The sequence below is a fragment of the Theropithecus gelada genome, chromosome 11 (genome assembly GCF_003255815.1).
Source record: "Theropithecus gelada isolate Dixy chromosome 11, Tgel_1.0, whole genome shotgun sequence".
Classification (NCBI taxonomy): Eukaryota; Metazoa; Chordata; class Mammalia; order Primates; family Cercopithecidae; genus Theropithecus; species Theropithecus gelada.
Window position 1 is genome coordinate 37,123,125 of NC_037679.1, and position 20,210 is coordinate 37,143,334.

The 20,210-nt window shown below is 35.2% G+C and overlaps 1 protein-coding gene across 2 annotated transcripts in view; it reads left to right on the forward strand.

Annotated features, from left to right (window-relative positions):
- The window catches only part of NAV3 (neuron navigator 3), a 377,767-nt gene that overhangs the window by 148,230 nt on the left and 209,327 nt on the right, over nt 1-20,210 (forward strand). For both annotated transcript variants that reach the window (XM_025403242.1, XM_025403243.1), the window contains exons 6-7: nt 9,399-9,467; nt 13,400-13,539. In XM_025403242.1, the coding sequence (XP_025259027.1) occupies nt 9,399-9,467; nt 13,400-13,539 (209 nt within the window). The remainder of the gene's footprint in view (nt 1-9,398; nt 9,468-13,399; nt 13,540-20,210) is intronic.

Consider the following 20,210-nt stretch of genomic DNA (forward strand, 5'->3'; position numbering starts at 1 on the left):
TGTCGCCCAGGCTGGAGTGCAGCAGTGTGATCTCGGCTCACTGTAAGCTCTGCCTCCTGGGTTCATGCCATTCTCCTGCCTCAGCCTCCCGAGTAGTTGGGACTACAGGTGCCCACCACCACACCTGGCTAATTTTTTATATTTTTAGTAGAGACAGGGTTTCATCGTGTTAGCCAGGATGGTCTCGATCTCTTGACCTCATGATCCGCCTGCCTCAGCCTCCCAAAGTGCTGAGATTACAGGCGTGAGCCACCACGCCCGGCCTCCCACTCTCTTTTCTATATAACTTTATTGTACACAGAACAACTCAAGTCAGAGGCCCAGGATTTGTCTTAGATTCTTCCCTTTCTTTCAATTCCTGTGTCCACTATTTTAACTTATTTTAATCATTTACTTCTATTTACTGTGCCTCTGACTTCATTCAGGCCTATATAAAATCCTGCCTGAATTTTAGCCATGATTTCCTATTTTATCTGTTTTCAGCCTTGTTAACATCTCCCAACCTCATTTCTTCCTCACTCTTACATATCTAAAGGAAAGGATCTATCTAATCTGAGAATTTAGTATTTCTTCTGCAATTAAATTTTTTTGGTAGTCTCTCACTGCAATCATAAGAAAGACCAAATTCCTTAGCAAATTGATAGGGCTTTCTAGATTCTTACTTGGAAAAAAACTAGGTGTTAAAATATTATTTGTAGGGCTGGGCGCGGTAGCTCATGCCTGTAAACCCAGCACTTTGGGAGGCCAAGGCAGGTGGATCACTTGACGTCAGGGGTTTGAGACCAGTCTGGCCAACATGGTAAAACCCCGTCTCTGCTAAAAATACAAAAGTCATCCGGGTGTGGTGGCATGCACCTGTAATCCAAGCTACTCGGGAGGCTGAGGCAGGAGAATTGCTTGAACCTGGGAGGTGGAAGTTGTAGTGAGCTGAGATCGTGCCACTGCACTCCAGCCTGGGCGACAGAGCAAAACTCCATCTCTAATAATAATAATAATAATAATAGTAATAATATTTGTAGAATGAATGAGAAAATTAAAAATATTTATAATTACCACAATAAATAAGCATAAGTTGAAACAATTCAAATATCAACTTCCTGAGCTGAGATTTTTTGCAAGAAGCTTGATATTATCCAGAGAGTTAAATTGATACATTATATGAGGTTAAGGTATTATGTTTTGGTGATTTATAGAATTCTGTATGTGCATTATGTTGAAGCAAATTTGATTCTTGAGGTTGAAAACTAAACTAAGGAATGAGGTCATATATACATATATATGACCACATTTTGCATGGAAGTCTGCTATTAAAATAACTACAACATAAATAGTCTACAAAAATCTTACATGAAATTATTAACATTTTCTTAACTGTATTGATGAAGGCATGGAGAACAGATACAAATACATTTTAACTCTCATTCTAATTCTCGTTGAAAAATAAGGGCTGTTTGAATCCTTTGCAAGGATTATGAGGCTACCATAGAAATTAGTAGGAAAAACAGTTCCATGATTGATTAGTGATGTCTGTAATGGATGTGGGAGTGGCCAATTATAAATTATGTTCCATATTTATTATTCCTGAATAAAACATTGCTAAAAGTTTTAAATAATATTTGCTCATAAGACTGTGAGAATAGTTGATTAAATACTATAATTATTTTAACCTTTAAAATTGTTTTATTTACTCTTGATTTCTATGTAAAGTGGATTGAATTTGTTTAATATTATTTCTCTGAATGTCAAATGGTATATTTTGAAATTAGATTTGTTTGATACTTACAGAGATGATATTCAGATTCTACAATATCTTGGAAATCTTCACAAATCTATGGAGCAATAAAAACACTTCGACTGATAATTTATACAGAAAATATGGTACAAGAGAACAGAGTACAGCTTATGGAATGTTAACAAATTTAAGTTCAAATTTCAGCACTTTAATTTACAAAATGTGTAAAGTGCACGAGTTAACATCTAAAGACTTAATTTTTCATATTTGTCAGTTGGTTGTATAGTATAACCTTTGCAGGACTGCTGTGAGGATTGAATAAGATAAACATTATTTGCTGCCAGTTAATAAGGATGTAATAATGACTAGTGTCTGTCTGTTCCCTCCTTTAACATACTTCTGATAATTCCATTCTTGGAACAAGTTCCCTTGCTTAGAAGGTGGGGATATAACATGCCATCGTTTGAAAATGCCGCCCAGCAAATGTCAATCAATTATTTCGTTATTGAACATATACCAGCCCCATGATAGAGAATAAGAATGCAAAAATGAACATAATTCCTACCCTGGAGAACAACAGAGTCTGTTTAGGAGACAGATACTTAACCTGATTAGTTACTGCACCATCAAGATACAATATTCAAGACATGTCAAGGAGATATTCAGAAAGGGGATTCTGAAGTTTAGGATTGAGATTGGGGTTTGAAATATACAATTAGTATAAAAGAAGGAAGGAGTCTGTTATATCTGGGATTATAATTTTTAGAATATTTATGGTAACAGCATGAAATTTTGTGGGTGGTGACTGAGTGAACCTGCATTTGGGAAGCAGAAGTAATAGCTGGAGATGTGGCTATTGTGTCAGGAATGCTAAAATGATGAAGTCTGTAAGAAGGGGGTTGCTGACATCTGGAGAAGAGGCATGGCTTGAGATTTTGGAATATGCTGTTTGACTTTAGAAACTGTGAGTATTCTCCTTCCAGACATCTGTGGATATTCTGTAGCGCACAGTATCTCCAATTTTATTATGCATAGGAATCACCTGCGGATTCTGTTTAAATGAAGATTCAAATCAGTAAGTCTGAGATGGGATCTGAGGTTTTTATATTTCTAAAAAGCCCCAGGTGATGTCAGTGTTGTTGGCCTACAGACCACATTTTGAGTAGTGAGGCTCTAGTGGTTAGTAAAAATGGGTAACCACAGATTCGGCCCTGTTTACCTTAAGAAGCTTTTTTTCCTTATAATAAATGGATTTCATAATTCCACATGAGGATTTACACTGAAGCGGAAATAGGAAGCTCTGGCAGTTTGGATCCTGCTGTGTTTTGATCACCAGATGAATTCCATACTTTAAAAATGGTTGACTGTGTATAGTTTTCTCTTCTTCCCTTCCATCTTTGGGAAAAATAAAAAGCAGCTCCTTGATATTCCAGTTTACTAGAATGATGATCACATACTTCCTTTAGTAGGATCCACAGGGAGCGTCAAAATATTTAATTCTTTTGTGCTTCTGTTTCTGACATCTCTTGCCCACCCATAAAGCTAATAGGAGTCTAATTATACAGGATTTCAGAAAAAAAATGCACTCTTCAATTCAGACATCTAAAAGCCCTTAGTTTACTGCTTTGCTGACTCAGTTTATTTTCCTTCATTGCCTGAGAGCTGTGTCTACGTGTCACCTGTGTCTGCTTTACTAGGACTCGGCAAGTTGGCTGTGCTTACTCACCTGGTTTGTTACTAGTATGTTATAAACTTGAAGCCTGGGAAATGGCATTACAATAGCACTGTGGAGAATAAAATGTTTTTCTGCTGTCCAGGGAGGCATAGACAATAATGTTAAGAAAAATAAAGGAGCTATTGAGAAAGATTTTGAGTTAGATCAAACAAGTATTGAGAGAAATGGGGAGAGGTTGATTATGTGACAGTTTGAAAGAAAAATAATGAGAGAAAAGTAGAGGCATACTGAAACGGAAGATTTGATATTTCTGTCCACCCTAGATTACCAGTGATTTTTAAGGTTACAGTAATAGCTTATTTTTTTAGACAACATTGCAAACGTTCAACTAAGTCTCCCTTACTCTCTTTCTGATTTCTTTTCAGATGAAAAGACAAAAACAGGGAGAGGCAACAGACATTTAAGTGTAGTTACTAAGGACATAAAAACAGGATGGCAGTAATACTATAATTAGAACCAGCAATTAACAAATGTCTCACTAGCTTACACATAAATACACGTGTGTACAGTGCCTTTACCTTTACACGATATTTCATAAACATTAGGTATTAGGCCAAACCAAACACTTTGCCCTTTGGGCTTCCTGTGGAAGCTAAAGAGCTAACTAAAACCAACCAACCAACCAAACAAACAAACAAACAAAAATAAATTGTTCTTCCAAGGAGTCCAAGGAGTCCATGCTTCTTGATCTATAAACATCTGAGAGTGGCAGACACTTATGTAGAAAGGCCAGTGACTTTTGACTAGGTGCCTCTTAGAAATGCAGTTGGTACAATGTAGTCTGTTAGTAGCTGAGATCATGAAAAATAAAGGACAAAAATCATTAAATTGATAAGACCAATGGGTTAATTGGTGAAATAATATTTATTCTCTATACTGGAAAATAGATCCATGGAATAGTGAAGTTGCCTTATAAATAAATCAAACATAAACAATTTTTTATATACTAAGCATTTGTGGCAGTTATACTTGGCAGATAAATTACTTTCGAGAGGATAATAAGAATAGTTCTTATTCTGCTTTTTAAAAACATACTGAATTCCATTTAAATTTCTCATTGATCTGTCAATCTGACTTAACCATTATCACCTCACAATTTACCTTTTTTAAAATTCATATCCAACCATTCCAAGCTCCTAATTCCACTATTGACTATTTCAAATCAGCTATTCACCTCATTTTGTTAAAAAAATTAAATATATATCTGTGAAAGATAGAGTTTATTTTTTAATATACTTACAATATTATTCAAACACCAGGGTTTTAGTCTAGGTCCTGCTCTCTGTTGCACAGTAAGCCAATCACTAAAATAACAAGAATTTCCAAGGGAGAAGACTTTACTCAGTTGCTGCAGCTGACAAGAATGGGAGATCAGTCTCAAATTCACCTCTCCAATCAACTAAAACGGGGGGTTTATGTAGTGGGGAAGGAACTGGCTACATGTGGAAAAGCAGGAATTAGGGAAAGGTAAGGAAGAAAAGTTGGTCAACAGGAAATAGGTCATCTGTTAGAAAAACAGGAATTAGCAATGAGTAAGAAAGTAATCATGACAAATGAGGGGCCTGGCATCTCATTGTCTAGATGTGGTGATCTGGTAAGTTTCAGTTTCTTGATCCTATCTGAGAGGCCTAATGGTCAGTTTCCTGAGAAAAGGAACTCAGATAAAACAAATGTAAGTTGCTCAAATTTTAACTGTGAGGATCAATTTCTATATTTATTCAAAAGAAATTATAACATCAATTTTATGGGTCAGTTAGACCAGTTTCAACAATTCAACATAATCATCACACTTAAAAAATTAGTATTAATTACTTAGTTTCATTTAACATCCTAGTGTTAAAATTTTCTCAATTTTCTCATAAAGTTGAACAGTTGTTTATTTGAGTCAGAATTCAAATAAGCTTCTGTACATTACAATTGGTTTTAAGTTCTTAAAAGACTCTATAAGTTTTCTCTTCATAATTTTTCTTGCAATTTATTTGTTAAAGAAATTGGGTCATTTGTCCTATTAAGTGCTCCACTGTCTGTGTTTTTATTATTGTATTTCTGTAATATAGATCTTTGAAAATTTGTCTCTATTAATTGTGTTAATAATAGACTTCCTGTTACAACACTTCTGGTGCTGGTTTGGTGACATATGACACACTGTGTTTTCAAAATGTATTAGTTTTATTATTTCTTTATTTAATTTTTTATTTTTTACGAGCAGAGTCTCACTCTGTCACCCAGGCTGGAATGCAATGGTGCTATCTAGGCTCACTGCAACCTCCGCCTCCTGGATTCAAGCAATTCTCCTGCCTCAGCCTCCAAAGTAGCTGGGATTACAGGCTCCACCAGGCCCAGCTAATTTTTGTATTTTTAGTAGAGATGGGGTTTCACCATGTTGGCCAGGCTGGTCTGAAACTCCTGACCTTGTGATCCACCTGCCTCAGACTACCAAAGTGCTGGGATTACCAATGTGAGCCACTGTGCCCGGCCTAGTTTTATTTTTTAAGAGACAAGAGTAGGCAAATTTCCAATATCTATGATAGTACTGGTACATTTGATGAAGAGATTGCCTTGAAGAAATCGCATTATGTTTATAAATTTAAATAACTAAAGTTAAATTAAATTTTTGCATTACATAAAAGGGTACAAAGCACAGTTATGAAAGCTTAGAGATTTAATATGTGTCTAGAAGGTGATAAAATGTTGCATAGACTTGGTGTAATTTAAGGTGATACTTGAAAAATGGTTAGAATTTGGTATAATAGACACAGGTAGGGAGTATTCCCATAGGAGTTATAGCATGAGTAAAGGCACAGAAAAATAGAAAAGTACAAGTGAGATAAAAAACCCTCTTGTCTTTTATCCTGTGACAAAGACAGTAGAACATAAACATAGAAACATAAGAATATTTTATTAAGGCTGGGTGCAGTGTCTCACACCTGCAATCCCAGGAGTTTGAGACCATCTTGGCCAACATGGCGAAACACTGCCTCTATTAAAAATGCAAAAAGTAGCCAGGCGTGGTGGTGGGTGCCTGTAATCCCAGCTACTTGGGAGGCTGAGGCAAGAGAATTGCTTGAACCCAGGAAGTGGAGGTTGCAGTGAGCCGAGATTATGCCACTGCACTCCAGCCTGGGTGACAGAGCAAGACTCCGTCTCAAAAAAAGAAATGAAGATTTTTTAGAGGATCTTGAATATCAAAATTTACTTTGAATCTTCACTAATTAGCTGCATGTTTTAGAAAATTTGTTGTATGGCTTTAACCTTTGCTTCCTTCACCTATAATTTCACTTCTCTATATGAGACAAACAATAATATCAAGACACAAGCCTACATACATTCATTTCAATTCAAATATTTGATTCTGAGGTATGAATTAGATTAGCAATACAACATTTGAATTTCTCTAGGTCAGAGGTATCGTGGGACGTATTCAAGGCTTGAGTTAGAGTGATAAACATCAGAATTGATGGAAAACACAGGTACAGATGGAATTGTAGATATTGAATTAGTATGACTAGGTATTGATTTCTCCTCTGTAATAATTGAAAGGGAAATGGAAAGAGTCAGCTGTTGAGATTTTCAGCCTATATTATTAAGAAAATTGTGGTCCTGTGGATAGAAATAAAGAAATTTTAGGAAGGAGCTTATTGAGAGCTGGGGAATAAAAGAAGGAGAATGGAGAGTTTGATGTGGTGAGTTTGAAGCGCATGTAAATGGACAGGTCTTTCAGTTGGTACTGATGGATGGGAATATGAACAGAGGTTAATTTTAGGAGTAGAATTTTAGTTTAAATCTTAGTATAAAGTGAATTACTAAGTAAAAAATGCATAAAAATATTTGAGGAAAGAGGACATACTCTTGAAGGAAAAATAACATGCCTTTAAGAGGTGGGGAAGCAAGGACCCCAAAAAGGAAAGAGACAGTGGGACAAAAATGATGGTGAATTAATTGGGTCAGCTTCCTGGAATGCCAGTCTATGAATAGGAGAGGCTCAAAAAGGAGCAGGGACCAACATGGTTAAATACAAAGACTTTAGAACACAGTGAACTTTGAAGAAAACACTTCAAGATAACAGCTTCACCAGTGCAAGAAAGCAGGACAGAAGCTACCTTTTAAGGGATTACAGTGAGAGGGTTTGGTGTAAGAATTCAGGTTCAAAGTAGAGTATTCTTATATAATAAATCAGGAAACAAACATGGACCATAAAATGAAATTGATTTTGGCCAAATCATTAAAACTTTATGGACTTTGTTGTTGTTTTTCCAGTTCTATGCTAAGAATTATATTATGGCACTTCTTTAAAATCATGAGGTGGGGGACCAATAAGGTGGCTTCAGCTCACTAAAAGAAAATATATTGTTTCATTGTCATCTGTTTTGCTAATAGGTGTGTTCAATTTAGAGAAAGGGTAGACATCGTGGTAAACAGATAGTTCTCTTACTCTTGAATTGACAAGTAGACTGAGAAGTTCACAAAAGGTTTTTCCTCACTTTGCATGTTTTTATTCTTTAGTTTTCAAAATGCTATTTCACTGAATTGAGACAGTTTGGTTTTTATTTCTGAAGTACTTTCTGATAGTGTTATTACTGAAGTAGTTTAGCCAGTTGTGGCCAGTTGTTTTGGTGCTCAGTGTAGTTAGAATACAGATTGCGTTATACACAAATAACAATTTATCACATGCCGAATGTACTCTGTGAATCTGAAAGCTCCCTCTATATGAGGATATATTTCTCTCAAGCCAGGCAATTTTAAGGACCTGCAAGCTCCCACCACAGCCTAGCTCAGTGTAGTAAAAGTTATCTTAGTAAACACATCATCATCCTAAGTAATCCTTTCCTTGACTAAAATACCCCCTGCTTGGCAGAGAAGCAATTGGATCAACTGCAGCAGGGCTCCAAGTGATCCCACCCTGATTCCAACACCCCCCTGTTGTTCTTGTTTCCTTGGAGGCCTTGAAAACTGTGCATGCACAGCAACTGGGTTCATGTAGAGCCATCCCAATTCATCTGAGAAGTGATTCTCCACTTGGGCATCAACCCATGACCATCACAGGCTATGTGAACATGTCCTGGGTTTATCGGGTCTAACTATATCTTTCAGAACACTGATTCCAGAACTCTTAGGTAATTCAGAGATCGGTTGAAGTTAATGTGTAAATGTGCATTTTATTTATAAAGTATCGCTCTTCAAAATATGGCTTAAATCATGCTTTCTTGTGTGCCTTTGAACAAATATTTTAATTTAAAAAATCATTGAGACATGTAATTACAGAATGCCCAGAAGTTGTCATGAGTATTTGTTAAGTTTGTTTATGAAGAACTTAAGCCCACTTTAATTTCTGTTTGTATATCGATCTTCCCTGAGACAAAACATCTTTTATTGTTTACTCCCTTGAAAATAATCTAGTCCTAGAGGCCAGCAATAACTTATTAGACAGAAACCAGATTATTTAATCACTTGACTTTCAAAATAATATTTAGATTGAAAAAAGCAAATTAGAAGAGTTTACAAAAGGAACTAATGATTGTCATCCCACACTCTTCTTTTTCATTTTAAACTTTTTAAGAAAGTGATCTTTCATCATGTCAGTGAAACTTTAGTTTCCCTGAATTTCACAGTCATTTACAAGGTTGAATTTTTTATATGATGAAATAATACTATTTTTAAAATATTAATAATATTACACGGCCATAACTGCAAAGTCAGTGATAACACATTTTATGACAAGGTGTGTGCTGCATTATTTCATAGTACATTCATAATCCAAGGTCATGTCGGACATATAACATTACCATAATTTTCTAATTAATTTGTTCTTTATACATGTTTATACGTGTTCCAATTGCATTTCATTAATTCATCGTTTTCTTGTAAGTTTGTGCTTTCCTTCCATGTTCAAAGAATCTCTTTAATTCAATTTCTCTGTTTCTCCTCATACAGTCTGGCAGCCAGATATGCAACTCAGTCTAATCACAGTGGAATTGCAACCAGTCAAAAAAAGCCTACTAGGTCAGTTAATATTCTCTAATTTATTGCTTCTTAGTGATATTCAAGTAAATACCCAGTGATATTTTGTCCTATCTTTTTTTTTTTTTTTAATGATGCACTTCTGAATGAGAAGTTTAGAGCACTAAAGTTTTCCAGGAAGATTTTCATACACAGTCTCAGGGATGAGAGTGTTTGTGTTAGATAATTACATGGGTTTTGGCATCTTTTTTAGTTTAGTTATATGTAGTGCTATAACTGGGCTGAACTCTAGATTCTAGGTTTAGAATCAATCAAGAAAACCATTACTTTGAATGCCCAATTCTTTCCAAGTCACATAATCTGGAAGTTATACAACAAAATTGTAATTGCTTTTTGAGATGGGCATGCATTCATTATTGCACATTTTAATGGAGAACTGAAAAGCATTGGTAGATTTTAGTGGGGAAGTTAGTACCAGGTCAGTCTGGACTGTTCTTCTATCTATAATAGTTTAATTTTTTTGCTTCTTTATGACATAGGTATAATAAAGACAGCCTGTTATAATAAATGACAGTACCTTATGTACTGTTTGGAAAATAATGACCTATAAAAATGTTTTGAAAGAGTTTGATTTTTAAAAAATGTTAAGTTGCTGAAGGCATGATGGTAGCATGGAACAGCTGAATACAGCCGCAGCAAGAGTTTTGCACCTCTGATTAGTATGTGATCCTTTGTGTCATCTTACTCACTGGGGAAGTATCCAGCAGTGGTTTATGAGATATTGTTCCATTGATAAATCGTATTATGCAATGTTTGACCACAAGGAATGCGTCTGATGCTTTGACTGGAGGTAGGTGTCTTTCCCCTTGCCTTGGCTTTCTAAGTTATATTCATTTCCAGAGTAGCCAACATGATTCTGGAAAGACAAATTTAAAAGGTATTTAATTAAAAACTAGAATAAATGATATAAATTATGATGGGTAAGGAGCAGTGACCTGCTATGCACAATGAGCATTTTTTTGTTTGTTTGTTTGTTTTTGTTTTTGTTTTTGTTTTGAGATGGAGTCTCGCTCTGTCGCCCAGGCTGGAGTGCAGTGGCCGGATCTCAGCTCACTGCAAGCTCCGCCTCCCGGGTTCACGCCATTCTCCTGCCTCAGCCTCCCGAGTAGCTGGGACTACAGGCGCCCGCCACCTCGCCTGGCTAGTTTTTGTATTTTTAGTAGAGACGGGGTTTCACCGTGGTAGCCAGGATGGTCTCGATCTCCTGACCTCATGATCCACCCACCTCGACCTCCCAAAGTGCTGGGATTACAGGTGTGAGGCACTGCGCCCGGCCAGCATATAAAATATTTTTAAGTACTGTATTTTGATAGATCTCTCTCTCTCTCTCTTTCTCTCTCTCTCTCTTTCTCTCTCTTTCTCTCTCTCTCTTTCTCTCTCTCTTCCCCTCTCTCTCCCCCTCTCCCCGTCTCCCCCTCTCTCCCTCTCTCCCTCTCTCCCTCTCTCCCTCTCTCCCTGTCTCCCTCTCCCTCTCTCCCTCCTCTCTGCTTCATCTCATTTCCCTTTTTATTATTTTGATGAATAATCTGAAGGCCTGCCCTGGCCACCTGTCAAATTAGGGTAATGAGAAGAGCAAATGTATTTTTAAATTTGTTTTAATTTGTTCTTCTAAGGACTGAAGATCATTTGACTTCATGGATTGCAGTAAAGATTAAAATGTATTTTAATTATTTTCTGGAAACAGGTCAATTCACATTACAAGCAGCAAGTTTTGTGACAAAATTTGTTTATATGTGCGAGTTTGGAATGAACTTTCTAAGCCTATGCCTATGTCTACAGAAATAGTTCTCAGATTTATTATGATTAGGACACTTGGCCAAATTCATTAGTTGGTTTCCTTCAACAGAGTGCAATCACTGGTTCTGTAAATTCCTAGCATCTCTGGTTATTGTGCTATACCTAACAAATCCTTGTAGATTCACTTGAACAAAAGTTAAATGCTGGAATCATTTGGAAAATATTCTAATATTTTATATGACACAATATCCAATTAGCAAAATAGTTAAAGGGATTATTTTCAGCCATATGTATTTAAACACTAAAATATAATTCACATTTTGAAGCTATTAACCGTTCTAAGAAATCAACAGTTTTGTTTTTAAGTTGGTATTTGTTTTTTTTATTCTCTGATGTTCATTCTATTTTATAATGACCGTTACTATTATAAAAACACTTATATTTTCTGAAGGTGGTTTGATGTTCTAATATTCTATGAAAATGATATAATCAAGTAGTAGTATAAAGGTGAGTAAAATGTTGAGCATATAACAGCTGGATTGTGAAATTTTGGTATATTGGATACCAATATGAGAGACATTAATAATCTTTGCTTTAAAAAATTTATAAAAGATGATTATAAAAAATAGTGCTATATTTGTAGATTTTGAATTATTGTTTTCCTTTCAAATAAAAATTTTCAGAGTAGTACACAGTGACATTCATATGGTGGCAGAAAATACTGAACAAAACTTTCAATATCATATTTTCTAAATAAATCTTAGAATGTCATTATTAGTTCTCGGCCAGATGCGGTGGCTCACGCCTGTAATCCCAACACTTTGGGAGGCCGAGGAGGCATCACTTGAGGTCAGGAGATTGAGACTAGCCTAGCCAACATGGGGAAACCCCATCTCTACCAAAATACAAAGATGAGCCGAGCATGATAGCCAAATGCCTATAATCCTAGCTACTCAGAGACTGAGGCAGGAGAATCGCTTCAACCCTGGAGACAAAGGTTGCAGTGAGCTGAGATCGTGCCACTGTACTCCAGTCTGGGCAGCAGAGTGAGACCCTGTCTCAAGAAAACAAAAACAAAAACAAAAAAGAACGTCAATATTAGTTCTTCATTTCTAATTTTTAATTTATAGATTAAATATACCTATAGAATATATATTAGTAGTATAAAATCAAAAATCTAGTAATTGCATGTTTTAGGCACAATTCATTACATAATTGGTCACTGAAATTTTAATTTGGAAATTGCTTAAGAGTGAAATGAATGATCCAAACTGATATTTTAGTTCAAATAAAGCAACAGTAACTTATAACCTCCAGTCAAACCACCTCTAATTATAAGATAGTCTGTTAATATTTCTTCATATCCTATCATTCATACACAAAGAGTAGCAAAAGCTATTGTCACTACATGTAAGCATATTTTAAATTGTCATCCAGCTAACAGTGATTTTCTTCTGAGATCTGCATCTTTTCTTGTTATATCTCCTCTGTGATCAGTTGGCCAAACTTGTGAGATAAGCAGCTAAGTCTGGATGCTTATTTTTGTCAAGAAAATGAAAGAGGTTTTTTGTGTGGCAGACCAGTGAAATATAATTTAACTCATGACCTGGGTCTTGGTACCATGTTTTCATTAGTGTAGCTAAGTAACTTAGATATTTCAGTGAGCATTAGCTATTCCCTCTTGTTCAGTAGCTTTCTTGTGATTAATATCCAAGCAAACTTACTATATAACTACCTACAATAAAAACAAATGCCTTATACACTGAAAAGAACAACTTAATAACTGAAATAGCTGATGAATATGCTCAGAATATAAAGTTAAGTGTTATTGTTTCCTTTACTTTTCATGTAATTGTTATAGTACTTTTAAGGCAAAGTTTTATTCATCAGGGATGGGGTGAGTATGACTTTTTTTAGTTAAGGTTTGTTTTAATTATTCTATATTATTATAATTATGGAGGGACATGTTTATTGAAAAGTGAAACAAGATTTTTCTGAAGATCTCGAACATCGGGCTTAGCTATTTATTTGTCACTTCTATCACCATTTTCTGCTAAATATATTTTAGAACATCCTATGTTGTAAATTTCTGACTTTTATGTCCCTACTCAGCACCTCCTGCTCCTTACCTTTTTGTAATGTACAATAATGATGTAATTTTTCTCCTACTATTTCAGGCTTCCAGGGCCCTCTAGGGTGCCTGCTGCAGGCAGCAGCAGCAAGGTCCAGGGAGCCTCTAATTTAAATAGGAGAAGTCAGAGCTTTAACAGCATTGACAAAAACAAGCCTCCAAATTATGCAAATGGAAACGAAAAAGGTAAGTGTTTGTTACATCATTATGACACAAGTCCAACATGAGTCTTGTGAATTCCATGCTAAATCTAATATTTGAGCAGCCTAACAGCTTTGGGCCTAGAGATGTTATCAGTGGAGTTTCTTTATGTTTCCTAACTGTCCCCTCCTGACTGCCAGTTTTCTGATCTGAAGAACACTTTAAACAAATAAACTTATTTATTTTAAGTTGTTAGTTATATATGCAAGTATAAATACTGTTTTTTAAAAACAGGTCCTTCCAAATGCTTGTAAATCACATTTTCTTATGTCTTTTTATGTTTTTGAAAATGTATCCTGAAATCATAAAGCCATACTGAATTTATTTGAATTCTTAGCTTCAGTTAAGAGTCATAAGTGTTTCTGGCAGTTAAGTTGAAACATAATTACAGTAGGTTTTTATCTTTGCAAGCAGCAGATCCCAGAGATATAATGACCTCAGTTTTCCCCAAAAGACAAATTATTCACATTTGTTTTGTTTTCTTGAAATAGTACATAACATAAATATCAAATCACAAAATCAAGGACATTAAGTGAGAGTGTCTGTTAAAGGCATATTATAAATGAATCGTATGCTGCACAGTTCTCTGTGATGTACAAAGTGGGTATTTAAAGAGGTGCTGATTTGATGCTTGTCACCGAGTAGCAGGGAGGACGGGGACGAGTATGTGTAGTTTACACCTCAATCATGAGGAAATGAAGAACTTGTGCTGTTTTAAGTAGTATGGCTGTGTGAGGAACTAGGGTGTTCTACTGGATTTTGAGGAAGTATTTTCAAATCAATAGAACTTCAAACTTTTCTTCAGAGTGTTAGGCTCTACATGGAAAAACACATGAAATTAAAAAGTGGCACAAATGTTTAGTTAGTAGAACATTTGGCAAATTGTGATCGAATAATTCAACCATGTGCAAACGTTTTTGCTCAAAATAGATAATTGTGAATTGTTTCATATAGGCAAATGATTAGACAACTTCCTCTTACTCAAATGTGAACGGATAGATGTGATCTAGAAGCAAGACACTCTTGTGTGAATATTCCCTTTTGCCTAAAGCAAAAGTGGACAGACTTTAAACCCCTGAGAGTAGAGCAGTGTGTGTTAAGATTGTAATATCCTAAGCTCTTGAGTTAAAGGGAAAATGAAAAAATAAAAGTGTGTATTTGGAAGTTAGGAATGTTTTCTTTAAAATGTAAAATAAAATTTTAGATTTAAGATCACAAGAAATACTACCAAAGACTTATAGTCTTCCTGGGGCTGAGGGAGATGACATTTCCTCACCAGAAAAAATAATGCCCTCATTTCCTGACTTTTCTTAAAAATATTATACAAGTTCAGGCTAAAACTTCCTTTACATGTGGGAAATTTCTAGGGGAAGCTAACAGGCTCAGAAATAAAGATGTGTTAATTAGGCTGCCAAAGTGTCCAATAAAGCAACATGATACCACCACCGTTATTAATATTCTTGCAAGAAATTACTACTAATGTTTGTAAATAGACTTAGAAATTCATTCGATGAATTAACACTTTTATTTCTTAATTTATCTGAATTTTTCTGTAATGTGAAAATATTTTCTTTAACTTATTTCTGGCATCTAAAAGTAAAATTCCGATGATAGACAAGCATTAATATTTTTCCATGGCCACTCAATTCATACATACCTTCCCTATCTATGCTTAGAAAGTAGTGCAAAATTAGAAAGTAGCAATGTTGATAATAACCACAAGGTGGAGACAGATGTCATGTAATATGCAGTCTGCTCATATAAAGCATGTTTCCTTAGACAAGAGTTTTCGTATGATATAATAAAGACATCTGGAATTTGTCTTCTATGCAATATGAAATTTGCTATTAAACGTGGAGTTAAAACTTTATGTCAATAGATGCAATGACAATGTTTATAAATTAATTATTTCATGCTATATTTCCAAAATATTATCTTAAATTATAAGAGCAAACTAGATAATAATATATTACATATAAAACAGTTTATAAAAATACAAAAAAATTAGCCAGGCGTGGTGGCGGGCACCTCTACTCCTAGCTACTCAGGAGGCTGAGGTAGGAGAGTGGCGTGAACCTGGGAGGCGGAGCTTGCAGTGAACCGAGATCGAGCCACTGCACTGCAGCCTGGGCGACAGAGCGAGACTCCGCTTCAAAAAAAAAAAAAAAGTTATAATCTATTCTGTGTTCAAATGGTACATCTTTTAATAAATATGTTTGTTTTAACTTTTTTAAATATGAAGATTTATAGTTCTAGAATAATGTTTATAAAAATATACAAATCCATCTGGTGATGAATTGACCTCTATCACAAACTAGTTTGCATATATACCTTGGGTGTGACCAACCAAGGTAAAAAATCAAGAACTTTTAAAAGTTATGGTATTATACCGATAGAACTCAGAAAGTCCTAACTTGAATATTCTTATTCTAATTCCTTTTCCTTTTTAGTTATTAAAAATAAGAATATTTAAATTAATAACAAGATATTTTATTGGCAGGATTAACAAAATTATCTGTAATGTGTTCCTTGAATGTTTTTAAGTGGAAATATACTTTATACATTCTTTAACAAGTCTGAGGGGATGAGTTATATAAATCAGTTCAGGAATCTATACAAGCTGTAATACATAGTAAAGGTTTATTCACAATTAAAACAGCTTCACTTCTATATTAAAAAAACAAACTGTTGAAAGCACAGTGGCTTTTCATATGTATGATTGTAAAACAAATTAGCTTTTTTAAAGTGATGTGATGCTTAATGAGAAGAAATCAGTAGAGAATTACAAACTGCACTTCAAAAAATACATCTACTGTCATTTTAAAAATGAACTTTGAAAAAAGAGCGTGCTCATTTTACAGTCTCATTAAATGAATTAAAATATCAGCGAACATTGTAGTAGATTATCATTGGCAGAGAAGGCTGAAATAGAAACCTTAAAACGGGATTCACTGCCATCTGAACATTATGTTGAAGTGGAACATGGAAACAAATTTCTCAGAACAAGTGGTGAAATGAAAGCAGCATCATTTGTAAAGCATTTCTTTTGAGAGTCCTTCAGTTTCTTCTCCTGATGACCTGCCATTCAGAAACTGACAATGAATAATACACTCTGACACAAGCATTTGTCAATTTGCCCAGCACTGTATGAGAGTACTCTAGACAGATATATGTTCTGAGAAAAACCAAATACCTGTTAACTGTAAATCAAATATTGTAGAAACTATGCCATGGTTCATTTGGACATATACTTTGCATGCCCAAAGCAAGTTACCTTAAGAAATCATTCTTGTTTTACAAAATTTGTATTAAAAAATCTGAAAATGCAAAAAAGCTTATTATTAGGAATTTATCCATAGCTTTATTTGGAATCTAGTTTCTTTATTATGATCTATAAACATACATCATTTGATGGCGTTCCTTAATGGAGAGGTGTTTTTCCATGATGTTGCTAAGAAACATGCCCCGGCACCAGAGGGGATACTACCTGCCATCTTTTTGCCATTTCTCTCCTGTGATTCTTACATTGTACCTGTTTACTCACTGAACCGGGCTTCTTTCTCTTTGTCTAGATTCTAATCAGGTATCTTCTGGTGTGGAAGCTTTTGCTTTTATTTACACACAACACAGAATTAATAAGATGGATGCCGAGGATTTAGCAACATTTTAATTCAACATTATACAGCTATCAGAGTTCATGAGAATTATGCATTAGTCATTAAATTCGGGCAGCTTATTCAGCTAAAATATAGATGTCTAGCTCTTAAACACTTTTTTTTTTTAAAATTACTCTGAAATTACAATAAAGTCAAAGAACTGAACTGTTTTCAAGCCAATGCAAATGTGCTTTAGTTATTATATTACTTTACTGGTGATTTAATTATGTATTTTACTGCTTTATTACTTAATACTTATGTAAGCCTAAAATACATTATTAATGTCATAATTTCAGGAATTTTAGAATTCTTTCCATGAGTTACCATAACTAGGTGCATATATAAAAATATATGTATATATCTATATATATTTATATCTATGTATATATCAATTGGTAAGACTAAATAGACTTGGGCATATGTGTTGTTGGTTTATGCATACATGCACAAATACTGAGGTGTCCACAAAGTATATGTACCTGTACATAAATTACATCCTGGCTGGTGGGTGAATGGAAGCTTCTCTAAATTGCACAACTCTCCACAGAGTGGCACTGTGATATTGCAAATGGTACAGTATAAGCATGTGCAGAATGAACAGCTCTTCCAGGATCCCTATAAAACACCGTCCCATGTTTCTGTTGAGTCACTATAAAACTGATGACTGAGGCAATACACAAGCAATTATTTATTCAAAGCAGTGTGGGGAGGTGCACGAGGAGCCACTTAATACCAAGACATATTTAGATTTGAATGCCACTTTTCTTCAGCTTAATTTTGTTAAAGGATTTGGTATGTTGTTGTGAAATTAAAGTCCTAATTATTTATCAAAATAAGTGGCATAGCCACATTGTTTAATCATTTTCCTCTTTCCACCATGATCTGTGATGCTTAAAGTATCCTATATTCAGCAGGGACCATCTATATCACTGAGCACAATGCCTGCCATGCAGGAAATACTTCAGAATTGAATGGTGCTTTTGTCATCATTTTTGTTGTCACTTCTTATATTTCAGAGTTGAAACCTAGTTTGCTTTTATCAAAGCAACACACTATTCGGTGAGGAAAAAGAGATAAGCAGATTAAGATGATCATCTCTATGTCCTTTCTCAGACTGATACCACTCTTGGTAACGTGATGCTAACTCTACAGCTAACTGAGGTTCCAGAGAGAAATGAAACCTCTATATAAACTTCCCATATGCCTGATATGACTGCCACATTTACATCAATGTATTAATTTTAGAACTAGGTTGGCATCGTTCCCAATTCATCAATATTGTTTATTTCCAAGATGAGATAACTAGATGTTAGTTCTGTGAATTTAGATGTTTTTGCAAGTATGAAGTAATATCTATTCTCACATCAACTTAGAGGAACGGGTGCAAGTAAGATGCTAAAGAAGAGGGTATATAGTACCTGAATAAAGTGACTTGTATGAGGTTCTCCCCATTTATATCCTGCTCACCAAAGAAGAAGGAAAACAAGGAGTTACCCAATTAACTTGACTGTGCGATAAATGTGGCTTGCTGGAGAGCCATTTCAGCAGAATTTCTGGCATGTAGTAAACATGTGGAAAGAAGAGACAGTGAAAATCTTCCAAATGTTTGAGTCAGACAAAAATGAGTTCCCATTTAGATTTTGTTTTTTCTAAATTTTGCCATATGTATGATTGAAAACAAATTACTTTATCTTTCTAAGTTTTCATTTTCTCATTTTTAACAAGAGAGATCATAAGTATATTGTAGATTATTATGGGTTTAAATGAGATACTGTGTATGAAGTACTTATTAAGTACTTGGAATAAAGTAAGCAGTAGATGAATAATAATATTTGGTTATGGTGGAGTTGGCAATGGTGAATGTAGATGAGGTATAAGAAGAGAAAGCAGAAGAGACAGAGTGGAAGCAAATTGCTATTTGGGGACCATAGACAAGAGGTAAGGCTGTAAGCAGAGATAACCTATAAAAATGCAAGATACAAATCCATTTTGGGAATGCCTTTAAATATGTGCATTAGAAATCTGTTATTTTCCCCATGCTGAGATTCATTCATAGTCAGAAGTTGAGTAATCAACATTCAGAAATATGTCATTGAGACCAGGCTACTTATTACTCAGTATATAAATGGCCACGATTATAATTTGTGACTACATTCATTCTGTAGAAACTACAGGTGCTGCCATTTCAGCTGCTGTTGTGGTCTTTACTGTGAGGAGTCCAGAGAGACTCGTTATTCCAGTGCCTTCCTGATGCACAACAACCTATGATTTGCCCTCTTAATGAAATCTGAAGCACCTCATTGCCTCTGTATAGAGACAGGCTGTGGACAGATTTAGAGCGGAGCTTCGGGAAGTGTCTTATATGTGTGTACTCGCCTGAGAATGATTTTACAGCTGCTGTTATGACCATTACTGTGGGTTGGATGTGAATGTCATAATTCATAGTCCCTCTTGTTTCGTTTTTGGGTGCAGTGATGTTGAAATTCCTCTTCTGTACTTGAACTTCTGTAGCAGTCTTTCTAGCTAATGTCTTCAACTTGTTTCTCTTTTCTAAGGAAAGAGCACTTTCTCTTAATTCCCTTGTTCATCAGCCACTTAAAAAAGCATCCTGACTGGTTCTTTTCTACCCTCTCCGCTCAACCCCACCAAGGCTCCCAGGCACACTCTTACTTCTTAACCTAGTTGTAGATGCACAGAAGATACATACCGAGTATGTGGCCAAAGAGATGAGGAAAAATGACATTAGGAAAACCCGAAGAGTTTGTTTTGGTTTTACAGATTATTTGAAGCAAACTGCTAAACATCCAAGTAAACTCAGAGCTAGCCAAGGTTCTGAAAGTTCAGTGAAAAATGTTAATATTGCATAGCTATGAAGCATGTAATGAACTTAGCAATTTGGGGGACTGTCTTAGGAAACAGTCCTTTAAAACTGAAAAGGCCAGCAGTTTTCAGAATTTGTGAGTCTCCTCAACCCTTGCTACTCAAAGTATGATTTGTGTG